The sequence below is a fragment of the Vanessa tameamea genome, chromosome 20 (genome assembly GCF_037043105.1).
Source record: "Vanessa tameamea isolate UH-Manoa-2023 chromosome 20, ilVanTame1 primary haplotype, whole genome shotgun sequence".
Lineage (NCBI taxonomy): Eukaryota > Metazoa > Arthropoda > Insecta > Lepidoptera > Nymphalidae > Vanessa > Vanessa tameamea.
The window spans coordinates 4,915,979-4,932,580 of NC_087328.1; the positions used below are offsets into that span (position 1 = coordinate 4,915,979).

Consider the following 16,602-nt stretch of genomic DNA (forward strand, 5'->3'; position numbering starts at 1 on the left):
AAAATCTATTCAACGCTGTCAACTTTACGTGATAATACAGAAAAACATAGATAGAAATACAACAAAAACAACAAATATAGAACTTTATTTATATAGAGACTAATCTCTATACAATATAACTGATCTTATATTGACTGCAATTTTTTTAATGGCATCGATATCTGGACTGTCAAATGAGACCACTGCCCATAGACCAACCGGCACTCATCCTTCAAACTGGAACCCAACAATATTTAGTATTACCGCTTGGAGTATATCATGAGTGGTGAGCCCAGATGGGCTTGCACAAAAACAAGTACATTTGTCTATCTTATCTATCTTTTTCCAGCAAAAAATATGATTATTGGTTAATCTATTACAGTAAAGGTTGTTATTATATTCGTAAGATATAACGACATTAGAGCTTTTTTTGTGACTTTTGTCATTTCCTGTTTACATGTTGTGCGATGCAGTATAAATAAATGTAATGGTTGATGAAATCTAGAAAGTTCTAAATTTGAAACATAACAAGCAAGTAAATATTGTGGCATCGTTGTTGGCCTAAAAATCAGAATACGATTTTATTCCAAAGTCGCCGCTGTTACAATGTATTCAGAAAAACATCCCAAAGCGAGTCACTAACAATGCCTCGGGGTCGAACATATACATACATGCGCATCAAATAAACTCAGAAAATGTATTGTATTTAATTTGTAATCCGAACATGGATGAGATTGTGATGTTCTCCTCGCGATGTTCAAATGTATTGAAAATTTTAAGTATATTTATGTTTATCTATTTTGATTTATTTTGATTATTCAAATCATTATAGAACTACAACCTGACCGAATTATTTATGGAGAACAGGGGTATAATTTAATATATTATAATGTTGCTGACGGTGTGCTGTGTAATAATACCAATTATATTAATACTCTTTTAATCATTTCTATTACTTTCACACCTTATAACCATTATTTAACTAATCAGGAATTAAAACAACGTGTTTATTTGTATTTGTGAGTTTTATATCATTAAAATTATATCTAATATTATGTACATCATCTTTTAGTTTTTTAAGGTGCGTCGTCTCCTCTCAATGGAAGATAATGGTGGCGTCTGCTGTACATAGGCCTCCGTTGTTGAACTGTTATTGCTTCAGATGCTGATCTCGATTGAGCCACTTGGTGATTTGTTTGACCAACTGGTACGGGCGTTACTGAGTATCCAGCAGCTAGCAAAGCTGCAAATTCCTCTGGAGTATACGCTTTATTATTTCTGGGCGGAGGTAAGTGTGCTCTTTGCTCTTCTAGGCTTTGAGCTTGTTGTTGCTCAACGTTAGCTTGTTCTGTTCCCGAATGTTGTTGTTGCTCTATCCTATAAGCTTGCTCTCTCTGAGGCTGCTCAACTTTCGATGATTGATCCAATCTTATGAGAGGTCTCAAAACTTTCTTTGGAGTTATATTCTTGCTGACATATATCGCGGATAATGGTTTTACTGTTTCAATACTGCGAGATTGTTCGGTAGGTCTAAGAGCCATTCCTTGCAACTCATAGCGTGATCTTTGTTCATTAGATCTGTACACTGGGCGAAGGTAGTATTGTTCAGGAATTTGCGTAGGCCGCTGAACAGATGACAGACCTTCCTGAACATTTTGATCAGCTACGGCTCGCAGTTTTTCTGGCTCTGGGAAACGTTTCAAATAAGTAACGGGTCTTTCGTTCGAAGTTAAAAGTCGAGGCTGCTCTTGCCTAGTAGGCTGAGGTCGAGGGGTTTCAATAATCCTAAATTGCTTCGGTGATGCTTCTTGTTGATACTGTATTCTGTAATTATATTGTGGGTTGAGCTGCTGAAGTTTGGGCGCAGGTACAATTTTAAGGCCTTGAGACTCTGGACGTTCATATAAAGTTTGTTGCAGAGCTGATGGAGCTGTTTGAATAGGAACATAACGTAGAGTCTGTGGCACTCTCTGATTTTGTGTAATAGGTCTAAATTGTTGTTGTTGTTGATGATGTTGCTGCTGTTGGACGTTTGTTGTTTCAATTAGATATTGTTGTGGTGCCGCTGAAGTTGGCGTTGGGGTCATTTGTACTTTGGGCCGAAGTTTAGTTGGTTTCTTACTTGGTTTCGGAACATATGGAATGTCGACCTGTGAAGATCAAAACAATGATATTATATGAAAGCAAATTTTATGTATTCTTTTTAATTTAACTGATTTCTTAAAAAGATTCATAAAAAAATATGAAGCGGTTTTATGCCTTATACATCTCAACATAAAAACTATAGTAAGTATCTAATATTTAAGGTGTTACCTGTTGATATTGAGGGATTGAATTTTGTGTTGTCAAATGAGGTTGCGGTGTCTGTTGTAGCTGAGTGAACGTTTGGGGACGGCCATCATCCTGTCTTAATTGGTGTCCCAATAGAGCTAATAACTCTTGATCCAATGATTCAGCTGAATTAGCACCAGTATCACTAACTGCCAGTGCAGCGCCTACCGAGGCTTCACCTCCATTCGAGGAATAGCTTGGCCGAGCGATTACAGCATGAGATGGCTGAAAAGCTACCTGCAATTATAACAATTATGATTTTATACAGAGAACGAAATTTTACATTTCAAAATTTGTTTCTCGGACTTTGTCTACATATACAAATCATACTAAAAATGTGGCGTGATGTACCTGACGGCTTAACTGTGGCTCCAAATAATAGAACTGTTGTATATTCTGTCTCTGTTCCTGTTGGGGGTTGACATATAGCTGTTGCAGCTGTTGGTTATTTGAAAGAGGTGCTTTCCTCTCTGGCTGTAATTCCAATAGCTCCTGGGCATTAACAGAGAACACTTGGCCTGGACGGTATTCATGAGGATCCCTAGAACAAAAAAAAAGGTGTTTTAATATCGAACGTCGAAATTAGTAACAATACAAAATATACATATTTATGACCATCAAAATATTTGTCTTAAGCGCAAATCGAACCTTGGCTGAATCAGGTTCGAACTAGTGAAAGATCGCCAAATAGTAATGAAAACGATACAAATACAATTTAAATTCATAAAAAGTTATGTATATCTAGAGGAAATATGTTTTCTCTGCAAAGTAAATTAATCATCTAGTAAGTGGTGTACAGAACACGCAATTTTGATTCGGTTCGGTTGTTAGAGAAAGGTTCGTTAATTTCATAAGTGAAATTAATTGATGTTTCCCACATAATTTCTTTTCCAATATTATTTAGTCTAAAATCTATTAAATGTTCTTAATTTAATTCGTTTAATTATTGTTCACTTTGTATTTATAAACGCATAAATTAATGTAATTGTATAGTTGTTAATTATGCCTTGGATTTTAAATACATTGTATTCTATTCTATTAAGCAGGTTTCAAAGTTACGTTAAAGTTTATTAATAAAAACATTGTCGTAATTAAATAAAAACTAGTTATTGTTGATTAAATTATGTTCAATTAAATGACTGATTAATTATATTGATAAACATTAATTATTTGAATAATTTGCTTATCATATTTTATAACACGTTCTCATGCTGTTACGGCTGACACTTGGTAAGTCAGTAAAAGTAATTTGCGTTAACTATATATTATTAGCACGATGATACCATTTTATAAAATTCTAACTAATAACTTGACATGCGATGTGTCCTAAATTATTTTTTAAATAATTATGCAATGTACGCAATCTATTTTACGTTAAATCACGTAACGTCACTGACTAGTCAACAACAATTGCACGAAGTTTTAATTTAATTGGGCGAAAAATTCGAATAAATAAAATTGGAATAAATAGATTGTTTTATTTGTATAAGACTAGCTAACGCCCATCGTCGATCGTCGATATGATTTACACAAAAATATTCTTGTTATAGCGAATGTTTGTACTCTTTGATGTGCTATATCGGCGAAGAATTCGAATAAATTGGAAAATATAAAAATCTTTTCAATCACAAAATAAATACTAGTATATTTTCCAATATTCATGGATATTAATAAACTATTTATATTAAAATACATCTTTGTATGTAAAATATCTTTAAAACGTAACGTTTGCGCTTACAATACAATTTACATTATAAATATTTCAAATTTCACACATACGAGTGTAAGCTGATTTTAAAAAAGTTTCAGAAAGATTTTTTCTTTTTACCAAACATTCAGATTCATAAATTTTTCTCTTCATTAGTGTGGCATGCATTCGACGCTCAAGTGATTTGACCTATATTGTTATTTAAAAACGCTATCGATATTTTTTCTTGTTCATCGTACGTTATTTTAATTTAACGAAGTACTAGTAATTAAAATTTTTAGAAGTCCACATAAGCATATCGATGATCTAGAAGACAAACGTGCTAAGTGCAAAATTCACAATATTGTCATTTTAATTTCGTATATACTAAACGCTCATGTTTGGTTGCACTTATCAGTATTTTTTAATTCTTACTTAATAATTAAACTAAAATAATTAATATACTCAAATTGAATGGATCAAAAATACAATAAAACATTATCCGTAATATACAACTTTAATTAAGGTTGTATTTAAATTATGAGTCTAACAGAATCGGGCACTACAAGAGTGAGTTTAGTTCAAGAAGCTTAAATGGATATTTACGAAAATTAAGCAATGACTTGTATATAGCCAGTTTGGCTCTTTGGTCATCGAAATAAACATTGCGAAAGGGCCATAGGACATAATAGGTAAATTTTGACGCATGATTCATTGTCAAGCACTCAAGAAACATTGGATTTTTCACATGATAAGACAAAACTTCGCGAGAAACAATCACATAGGCCGCAATCGTACACTAGTGTCCAGCAACTAGCTTTAGATGGAGTTGGAATAACTTAAAAACAGGACAGTTTCTAGCCTAGCAGTAAACATTGACAGGATATTATATTACTTTACATGTAATTTAAAATCTTCTTAAATTTATTAAATAAAACATTAATATCTTTGTTATTTCGTGTATTGATTTTTATTAAATATGGATATTAAAGGCATACATGCTCAAAGATAAGCAGTAATCCATTAATTCAAACAGGTATCAGGTGATATGTACATGTTAGCATACTTGTATCGGGCTTGTACATAACACATATTCATATAGTTTAAGCCATTATCTAGGCATGAATTAACACACAAATGAACTCAAAGCAGATCCAAATTAGTAAACAGGTGTACGTAAACAGCAACATAAATAATTATAGTTCTTACAACATGTTTAATATTAATATTATAGTAATTTAATTTAAAGGATATTCAGTTTAATTGATTATTAAAAAAGTTTTAAACTCGTAGCTAATTATTGATTTATATTAATATTTACTGTTGCACAACTAACCTGAGTCCTTTGTCGTCTTCCTGATTTTCCTCAACCGGTGCAACTTGTTCCTGGAAAATGAAATGTGTTTCTTAGTAAATGTTCATATTTAATTGTTCTTATCGTCTAATATTACGTATGCGAAGATTACGTCCTTTTGCTGATTTTAGACAGGGTGGCCAACTGTACATATGCCCTATATGCACAGTTGCGCAAACGTCGGAGATAACTGTAATTGTTCAGTCATAATCCGATGACGGCCAATTCGTCGCAATCAGATAAAATCAGGCGTTGGACCAGCCAGCTTTACGTGCTATCCGAGGCACGGGATTTTACAAACTTCCGACTTCTAAACTCCGGGCAGCTACTGAGATATTTTTGACGGAAAAACCGAGTACTTTTTATTGGTCTTATTGGCCCAACACAGGGTTTGAGACTAACGAGGCCAAATACAAAACTAAATTATGTAACATGTTCTGTCAATGTTTTCAGGTAAATAGTCAAACTATGAAAGCAAAACTATTTATATAACGAGAAATAAAAATTACAATGTAGTTTATACTTAAATGATGTCAACATTGTTAAATTATTTGTTACAAAATCCTATTAATTACATCTACAAAAGTAACAAAAAATCCATATTTTGTAATGCAATGTTGTCGCCGTAACATAATATTAACAATAACAACAGTCCATGCAACGAATAATACAGTAATTATGTATTACATTAGATGCGCGTGCGCCGGTGAAAGGCAAGGAAAACGAAATAACGTTGGGACATTTGGAAATAGGAGGCGTTCCTTTGCATTTCCGTTACCATTTGGATTAAGGTACTATTTATGTTGTTATACAACGCATTTGGTTCAAATAAAATATGCTATTTTTAGATTTCTCAAAACCGCTTACTATGCAAATTTTCTGTATCTAAAAATAAAATCTCTTGGTTGAGGACAAGCATTTCAAAAACCTAGTAAAGCTGACAGAGAAGAATCGGGTAGAAATGCAGAAGAATTTTTTTCTTGAAAATAAATATAGTACAGATGTATTGAAATAAACGAATACGAACTCCAGGATAATCTATTTAATGTCGTGTTACGTACGATATATACGTAATGTTTATATTTTAATAAGTTAAAAATACGTTTATATATTTTTACATATTAAAAAAATATATCAAAGACAACATTTCTTACGACATCTTTGATTATTAAAATTATATTTTCGAATAATATAAAAAAAAGTTTTTAATAAACTTAGCACATACAAAGGTGTAGTTACAGCTTAAATATTTATATATCTGCAGTTAAAACCTAACAAACGCAACACGGCCGGTCACGTTATACATGCGATGGTTTATCCACGATATTTTTATGAAAATTATGATAATATTTGCAACATTATGCCAAGGTCTAGTGTATTCTATATTTATAGGCTGACCACAGCAACCATTAAATTTGAATATGGAATATAATATCGGAACTCGTATCTTGCGGTTTAATCCGTATAGCTTTGCTTACATACAATAGAAAAATTACGATATTAATTATTTATCTGTTCAAATGACACTGGTAAGTAATACATTGCTAAATAATCTGTGCCCGCTAAAAATAATAATGAATAAATCATTGTTTGTGATATTGCTTATTACGGTGTCATACATGGTATTTACGCGCTTTGTGCATACCCATCTGGGTAGTTAGCACCCTAACACGCTAAATGACCACTACTAAACACTGCTTAGTAATATTGTATTGTTTGAAGTGAGTAATAACAGACGCAAGAGATATAACTTCGTAGTTCCTAAGGTCGATAGTGATGTAAGGAATGGTTAATATTTGCAGCACCAATATATATGGCCGGCGGAGATAACTTAGAATCAGGTGGATCACCAGTTGTCTATTGTAAATAAATATATGTATACATATATTATATATAAACGAGATAAAATAAACTGGTTCATGTTACGACTCGCTTTGGCGCTTGCAAAAATTCTCTCGACTCATCGTCATCAAAGAGTTGAGATGGAGGCTATGTATGTTTTATTATAACGACAAGTGTTTAGATTTAATGGCTCAGTGATGTTGTTAGAAATTTTAATAGAAAGTAATCTCTTTAAATTTTTTTTTTTCTTTTTTTTTTTAAATTATAATTGGTCATTTCTACTTTTCCTCCATTGTTCTTTGATGACAAAATAATGCATTATATTGTTTCGCGAATTAAGTGGATTAGGTACTGTGACAGAGGTTTTATAGAGAAAGTTGTTGAAATCAAAATCTACAGTACTGACCTCAAACATCTAAACACCTTGTATATAAATATTTCAATAACCAAGTTTTATAACAAGTTCCATATAAAATATGAAATTTCTTTTTAAGAAATAGTTACAACTTGAAGTTTGAGTTTCTTTTAAAGTAATGTACTGGCCTGTATATGCCCGATAATTAATTAAAGGCGATCGCTTTTTTATTTTTGAGAAAATATGGAACTTGTATACTCCACTGAACTGAACGCTAGTTGCCCCAATAAGGATGTTTATTTATATTGATGAGTTTTATGTACAAGGGCCAAAGTGATAAATCATAAATTTTCAATATAGCATCTCAAAGTTTCAATCTTATTAATAATATAAATGTGAAAGTTTGGATGTATAGATGTTTGTTTCTCAATCATGCTAGAATGGATCTGAATGAAATTTAGCACAGAGATAGATAGTCTGGAAGAGCACAAAGGTTTTATCATGGAAAAATGTACCTACTGGTTTAATATAATATTTACATGCTAATGATTGATAATAGTTTACGAATCTTCGTAATCTTTGTACACATATGGCAGTCATTGAAAAGCTACACTTACATATATATTTGACTCATACACATAGGATTTGATATTATTCAATCCCGTCATACTCCGTATACGCGCCCTTGTTTCATTGCAGATTGACCGTTAATTTGAATACAAAATGACTTAATATTTAAAAAATTGATAGATTTAACTAAAGTATCACTCTTCAAAATACGCCTTTAATATTCATAATGACACAAATTACTTTCAAAAACTTCCGATAACTGTTTCCAACCTCGACCAGTACTAAGATATACTACAATATTATAGATGACTTAGCGTCGCCAGTTAGACATATCTGACTGGATAGAATATGATTTATAATTATATAGATGATAAAAAGCGTGGGGCTGATACTTGTTTCTTTCAAATAAAAAAGTTCGAAAAGAGTAACTACTGAGTTTCTTTTCGGTTCTTCTTGGTATAAATTACATTCTGAACCGGTAGTAGCTTTACTTTTAGTGTAGTTATGTAAAATGACGATTAAGGCTTTAAGTAATATCATAGGCTACCTCAATTTTACCAGCGCACAATCTGGTAGTTTGCAAGTCCCCAGTCATCCGTCTGTGTGTTTTAAACAAGAAGTTAAAAATCAGGAGACAGTTGAAGACTCATATAAATTTCATGACTCGTGAAGAGAGATGAGAAAAAAAATCGTCTCATTCGACAACTATTATTACCATTATAATATTGTCAGTTGACGGAGTCAAGATGGATAACATTTTTTTTTTAACATTACTAGCCTGTTAATGTCCCCCTGCTGGGCTAAGGCCTCCTCTCCCTTTGAGGAGAAGGTTTGGAGCATATTCCACCACGCTGCTCCAATGCGGGTGGAATACACATGTGGCAGAATATCGCTGAAATTAGGCACATGCACGTTTCCTCACGATCTTTTATTTCACCGTCGAGCACGAAATGAATTATAAACACGAATTAAGCACATAAAAATTCAGTAGTGCTTGCCTGGGTTTGAACCCGAAATCATCGGTTGAGATGCACGCGTTCTAACCACTGAGCCATCTCTGCTTTAAAAAAACTCTAATTCAATTTAATCTCATTTTTTTTAATAATGTCGTTTGAATAATTGTATGCTATTGTGATTGGCAATCTAATTACATTTAAGTATAAAATTACTAAAAAAAACAAAAGACTATATCTAGTATCCGTACTATGATAATATATATATTTTCTTTTATCTTTTAGATTTGACTAAATAATTAGGTTTGTTTTTTTATTGAATGGGCGTATTCAGTCGTACTCTTTCGATTTTTCAAATTTTTTGTATATTGATCCCGTGACGCGAGTTAATTTCGCATATTTGTTCCACTTACGACCTCCGTGGTCGAGTAGTGTGTACACCGGTTTTCATAGGTACGCCACTCTGAGGTTCCTGGTTCGATACCAGGCCGAGTCGGTGTAGAAAAAGTTCATTAGTTTTCTATGTTGTCTTGGGTCTGGGTGTTTGTGGTACCGTCGTTACTTCTGATTTTCCATAACACAAGTGCTTTAGCTACTTACATTGGGATCAGAGTAATGTATGTGATGTTGTCCAATATTTATTTATTTACTTAGTCTCGTATTAAATTACAAATATTTTATCGTATTCGTAAACCAGATCTTTTATCGATGTCAGTAAAATTATTTCGACAGTAGTATCTTGTTCGATGTTTATGTATAGGTAAATATCATACGGTCGTTAGCTTTGTAGCGACAGTCAAAGGAAGCTGATGAAATCTAGGTCAGAGTGAGAGGCGATAGGACAAAATATTAGCCAAAGGAACATTTGGCTGAAAAACCAGTTAAAGTTAATAAATATCTTAGTGTATTTTATTAAGAGATATTCGTAATCCACCTCGAAGAAACTACATTTATCATTTACTTAAAATATATATTCAATATGAAAGTTTTTTTTTTTTTTATAATTCATGCTAATATAAATCTTTATTAAAATAATAACTAACTTAATAATATTTATAGAGTTTTTTTATTAAATTACTTTCGATTGTTAAGTGTAATAATGTTAAAAATTACAAAGGTATTTAATTATTATTTAAATAAATAAAAACAATAGTCACATATATATAACATACAACTAGCATAGTAGTTATCGCTTTCGACTTCGCTCGCGTTAAGTTCGGCCGTCAGCATGCATAAAAAAGTCAGGAAGGACTCCTGTGGTACAAGCTTGCCAAATTACATCAAGTTCGATTTAGCGGTTTGGCCGTGAAGGTGTAACAAAAAGAGCTCAAACCATCAAAACATATCATTTGTAATTTTAGTATAGATGAATGTACTTCAAATTGTTATTAACAATGAATACGGTTGAGCCGATATGGCCCAGTGGTTAGAACGCGTGCAGGCACCACTGAATTTTCATGTGCTTAATTTGTGTTTATAATTCATCTTGTGCTCGACGGTGGAGGAAAACATCGTGAGGAAACCTGCATGTGTCGAATTTCAACGAAATTCTGCCACATGTGTAATCCATCAACCCGCATTGGAGCAGCGTGGTGGAATATGCTCCAAACCTTCTCCTCAAAGGGAGAGGAGGCCTTAGCCCAGTAGTGGGAAATTTACAGGCTGCTAATGTAAAAAAATGTAAAAATAAATACGGTATCTAAATAGGGTCATTCGGTATTGTGCGATGCGCGCTCACGCAAAACTAATGGTTACTTACCTTGTTTGTAGCTCATTAGCCGATGCTCGCAACCTTGTATTTTTTTTTTTTTATGGCATTTGTTGGCGGGCGAGCATATGGGCCACCTGATGGTAAGTGGTCACCACCGCCCATAGACAAAGGCGCAAAGTTATTCTTATTGATGAAAATTCTAACTGATTCTAGGAAGTTTTTTTAGGGACTGGTCACGTTTTTAACCGACTTAAAATAGGAAAAGTCCGATTGGAATTTCTTAATATATACGATGCGCAAATAACTTGAGGATAGGAGTTTGAGGTTTTTTTCGCCAATTTTCTACCGCAAATTTATATAATCGTATTGCTGTTTTTCTATTTCAAATAAGTAGACAGACTGGTTAATGGCTCATCTAGTAGTAAGTGGTGACCGTCACATACAGACATCATAACTATACACAATAGCACCATATGAAACCACTCATTATATTGCAAAGCACCACCGACCTTGCGAACTAAAATATTAAATTCCTTGTGCCTGTAGTTGCACTGACCGACCATTTCTACTAAAACACAACAACACTTAATATTGTTGTACGGGATCTACACAGGCAGGCTTGCCAACCAATTAATAATCACTTCTCTTAAAAATACATTTTGTCTTTACAATTTTAATTGAATATAACAATGTAATATATACGAAGTGTGCGAACATTTGCATATCAAGCTCATTAACAAATGTTTTGTCTAACAAGCAGTTAGCTTATCAGTGAAAGCAATCTCTTGATAATCCAACACCATCTCTTATAGAAAGACATGGTATTTTAGGTAGAAGTATCATGGACTGGGCTAATTTACTCTCTTTTGAGAAGAAGTTTTGGGGCTTATAACGTCACGTTACGCCAATAGTTGATAGATACATTGATAATTTATATAATACTAGTTGTTACCCGCGGCTCCACTCGCTTTTTAGGGTTCAGTCGTCGGATGTTAGATATAAACATAGGAACCTATGTCCTTCCTTGGAGTTTCTTCATACCCAATGTCGAATTCGGTTCAGTGGTTTCGCCGTGAAAGACAGACAGACAGAGTTACTTTCGCATTTATAATATTAGTAAAAGATGTTTGGTGATAAAATTTATAAATATAATATAATATATATAATGATAAAGTTTATAAATGATTTATAAACTTCCTAATATTTGCATGCTGTATCTGCCTTAAAAGATAATGCATTTAGAATTAAGCTACACTGTATTTCTTTTTACACAATATTGTATTAATGTAATTATCACTGGTGGATCTTAAATAAATAAATAATTAGGATATTTGTTTACGAAAACAAATAATGAGACAAAATAGAATTGTCAAATGACATCGACATTAAGGAAACCCTTTTAGGTTACGCATTGTCGAAGAAAGATATTGCTATTGATTAAAATATCTTACAGTACCGACGTCTATTTGTCAGAAAAATTGTAGATACCGCTAATTGATTAATATTCTTTTAATTTCGTATAGTTTATTATGAATAATAAACATTATTAAAGTTATATGCAGAAGAACTTATTTGTTATTTTTCGTCATTTGATACCATAAAAATTCGTTACACTATATTCATACATAGGTATGTATATAAAGACATTGGTTTTTTATGTTTAAGATATATTAAGTATTATTTACCATTCATCAATACGATGGAATTTTATTTAGCCGCTGTATTTCTTTCGCCGATTCTTCTCAGGTCGGGGTATTTTCTTTTCGGAACCGGTGGAATTTATTTAATTTATTGAATAAAGGCATTTGATTTGATTTGGTTTGATAAACCATTGAAAGATAATATGTTAAGACAACAATATAAGCGTCAATATAGCAGGATCGATCCTGATACCTCAGGCTATTGTCTTCCCCACTCCTAACACAAGTGATAAGCTTAGGAGGGGTAAATAGGAATATTAGTAATTCCTTAATAATTAATTTGGGGCATTGCTGCAATTCTTTTAAAAATCATAATAATAATAATATCCACAGACATATTGTTGTCGGCATATAAATAATGGCATCTATAGTTAAAGCTCACCTGTTTCCTAGCTGTTCTGTAAACAAGATGGGGAGCGCCTTCCTCGGTTTGTCTTTTGTCCTTGTTTTGCGTTTCAACTTTTTTGTTTGCGTCTTCAGAGCGAGCGCACAGGACGAGAGCTGTAACAAACCAAGTGAAATGTTGAATACTTATGTCAAGCTAAGTTTAAATTTTGCAGTGGATTTGTGTTAGTTTGAGAGATTAATGATATTCAAACCCGGGTGAGAACCATTTAATGTTGATGTGCTAAATTTGTATGCTTTCATCTTGTGCTCACCGGCGGAGCAAATCGTCGTTAGAAAATACATATTATGATTGAAAATCTGTCACTTTTGTTTCCTCCAAACTTACAAGAGAAGAGGGGCCTTATCCCAACAGTAGAAAATTTTGAGCTGTTACTCAATGAAGCTATTAACCATAACGATATATATTTAATTGTTTAATTCTTACATTTATATTCAGGTATTGACATATTTCTCATATTTTTAAGTTTATTTATATTTTTTTATCTCTTTTATTTCCAGGGATAAAAATAATTTCAATGATATGATTCAAAGTGTTAACTATAAACGATCGATTTCCTTTAAATTCCAATGGGTTCCAAATGAGCACGTAAAGCATTTTCAAATGACCCCTTGTTTCGTCATTCAAGCTATCATAGATAGCTTATATAGCTTTATATTAAGTATATCCTATAAAATTACCGTTTAACAGTACTTATAAGAATAGGTTTTAAATTAAGTCGTTAAGAAGTATGGAAAAATTAACGTCTTTTACTTTAATTTTTTATCTTTCGATATTATCTTATCTTCCTTTCCTAAATATAAAACTATATTATTTTCTAATGTCTATAATTATTTTAAACTGCTTATACTCATACATAGTACAAGAAACTTAAACCAGCATCCTTTAAAATTTTATAAACAATATTATATAAATACGTCAACGTAATAATATTCACTCCGTTCGGTTTCCGTTCCAAATAAATTTAATGCAAGCTTTGCTGTGTACACTATAATCAATAACAGCGAGCTACAAGAGCTTTTGCAATAAAACTAACTTGATACTTGTATTCATTTATTATTACTAAATGCCGTATATTAAAAAGTAATAAATCTCATTTCGAAATCGGTCGTGGAACTTTGTGCTGACTCATCCGAGTGGTCCCACCTACTCAGCATGTTTTCCTGTCAAACAACAATTGTGTAGCTGTGGTTCTGGTTTTATATTACCTAATTCGAAATTCAATTTTATCGAAAATCGACAAATAATTCAATAGTTAATCTCATAAAAAGTTAAAGTATATTAAAAATAAAATTACAATTAAATATTCAGCACATAATGAAACGAATGTTAGGTCCGCAAACATTTCATAATATAAAATAATACGTCTCATTTATATATATATTTTTAAATAAAACAATAAATTTATTAATTTGAATTAGAATGTATCTGTGGTACTTAATTATAAAAACTATAATTAAGGTAACTTTGCCACACGAAGGATGTATTAACTTCGCAGACTCAGAAACTCGTTATAAGTTTATCTTTAGTTCTTGTGTTTATTTTATCAAAATTAATAAGCTCAACTCAATAGCTCTATGAGTATTATACGTAGCAGTAACTCAGGAATGACTCAAAAGTGAGCATTGCTTAACATCTTTCACTATTCACTTACTGGTAGGGTTTTGTGCAATCATATAATCTACCTCCAAGCAGATATATTTAGTATTGTTGTTTTGAAGGGTGAGTGAGTCAGACTAACTACAGGCACAAGGGACAACATAACATCTTAGCTCTCAAGGTTGGTGGCTTAATGACAATGAGGGAATGTTTAATATTTATTAAAGCGTCACTGTCTAAAGGTGGTGGTGACCACGTACCAACGGTTAACTCATCGCCCGTCCGCCTACCTATATCATAAAAAAACCTATATATCAAAATATTCAGAAATTAGTTTTAAAGTGATTGTTACGAATAGCCCGAATATAGTATGAGCTCTTCTTAATATAATATATTTATATATATATAATATATATAATATATATATATTATATATATATAAATGCGGGCGGGCTATTCGTAACAATCACTTTAAAACTAATTTAAGATATATACTTATATTATAAATAGTTTCTTTTTGTATGTAAGGAGTACGGGGGGGAACTATAATTCCATTTAGCACACTACATTGTCCCGGAGTGCTATAGGGTACATCTGCACCGTATTAATAAAATAACTGTGTAAGCCAAGGCGGGTCGATAGTAGGTATAACAATATAATATAACAATATTATAAATAATTAACCAAGATTAATACAATAAAAAAGAATTAATGTTAAAATTTTTTTTTTTTGTATTTTCCGGAGCAATATTACACTAATATTATAAAAAATGTATGAGGAGGAATTTTGATTATCTTTGCTTTCAGTTACACGTAAAAACTATTAATCCGATTAATGTGAAACTTACATATAATTTTAGTTTATAGTGTCAGTTCGGACATAAGTTGTTATGTTTAACATGTTTAACATATTTTTTGAGACGTAGTTCATTATGTTAACGTGGACGAAGAATATTGTCGATAGTAGATACGGGAAACTGCAAAAGGTATACTGAAAAGGAAGCGAAAGCATCAAAATCAACTTTTATACCTTTTATTCATACATTTTAACACCCTTAAAAAAATATATTACATTTAATTTTTAAACGTTTTGTATAGATAAATATTTTCTTTTCACTTTGTTATTCGAACGGGTTGTTTACGAAATACTAACAGATAAATAAAAAACGCTTGAAATAATACGCGTCGTACGAGGTATTAGCATAGTTCCGGCGAATACATCAGTTTGCGATTGTTAAATCATTGGCTATAGAATATCTTGTAATAAAATTTTCAACTTCGAAATTCGAATCTATATCTGTATTAAACAAATCAAAAGAATAATTCACGCAAACATGCAAATAAATACACACACATACATGTTAAGTGATTGGCTTTAAAGTATCTTATAATAAAAAAAAAATTTAAATTTCGAACTTGGATACTATTTTTTTTTAAATAAATGTTAGACAAAAGAATCACGAGTGCACGCAATAATTCAAATATATAATTGTCGTTACATACAATATTTGTATCTATACAAATGTACCTCAGAAGGCGCCTCATCAAAATATAGAGAAAATCGAATCAATTTACATCAAAATAGGAAGTTAATAATTTTACTTCTACAAAGATGGCGTAATATTACATCATATATACTATAATTTGTGGCTAATTAAGCCTTATGCAAAGATGTATGCAAAAAACAGTTACCATCAATGTTATATCACTAATGCGACATCGAGAAGTTACCACAAACCGATATTTTCAAAGCTATAAAGTTCAGGTAAACCTGTTACAGAAGGCTAACCTTAGACCTTTCGAACAACTAGGATAGCTTACACTACTCGTTAACTTCGTCCCACTAACATTTTACCCGACAAACTTCGATACCATCTTTTTAATTGTAGTACTTTTATATTAATAGCAGGAAGACGTTTATCTTCGATCATTGATTTATCTATTGGCTGAATAAGTGCTGTTGACATTCGGACCGTGTTGTGCAAAAATGTTCCAACTCTCAAAAACACACAAATAAACAGTGTATTGTATGTAAAAAAACAAATCACTGTACATTACACACACACATATATATTTTCTATTAATGTTTCTGTGGATTCGCCATAACGATCTTAG

General features: G+C 32.0%; 1 protein-coding gene across 1 annotated transcript in view; it reads right to left on the reverse strand.

The window, feature by feature from the left end:
• Positions 1–985: 985 nt before the first annotated feature.
• Positions 986–16,602, reverse strand: part of LOC113401778 (bromodomain-containing protein DDB_G0280777-like) — a 52,238-nt gene continuing 36,621 nt past the window's right edge. The window contains exons 2-6 of the mRNA XM_026641803.2: positions 12,865–12,983; positions 5,334–5,383; positions 2,662–2,851; positions 2,293–2,547; positions 986–2,129 (exon numbers count right to left, since the gene is read on the reverse strand). Of these exons, the coding sequence (XP_026497588.1) occupies positions 1,056–2,129; positions 2,293–2,547; positions 2,662–2,851; positions 5,334–5,383; positions 12,865–12,983 (1,688 nt within the window). The 3' untranslated portion in view covers positions 986–1,055. The remainder of the gene's footprint in view (positions 2,130–2,292; positions 2,548–2,661; positions 2,852–5,333; positions 5,384–12,864; positions 12,984–16,602) is intronic.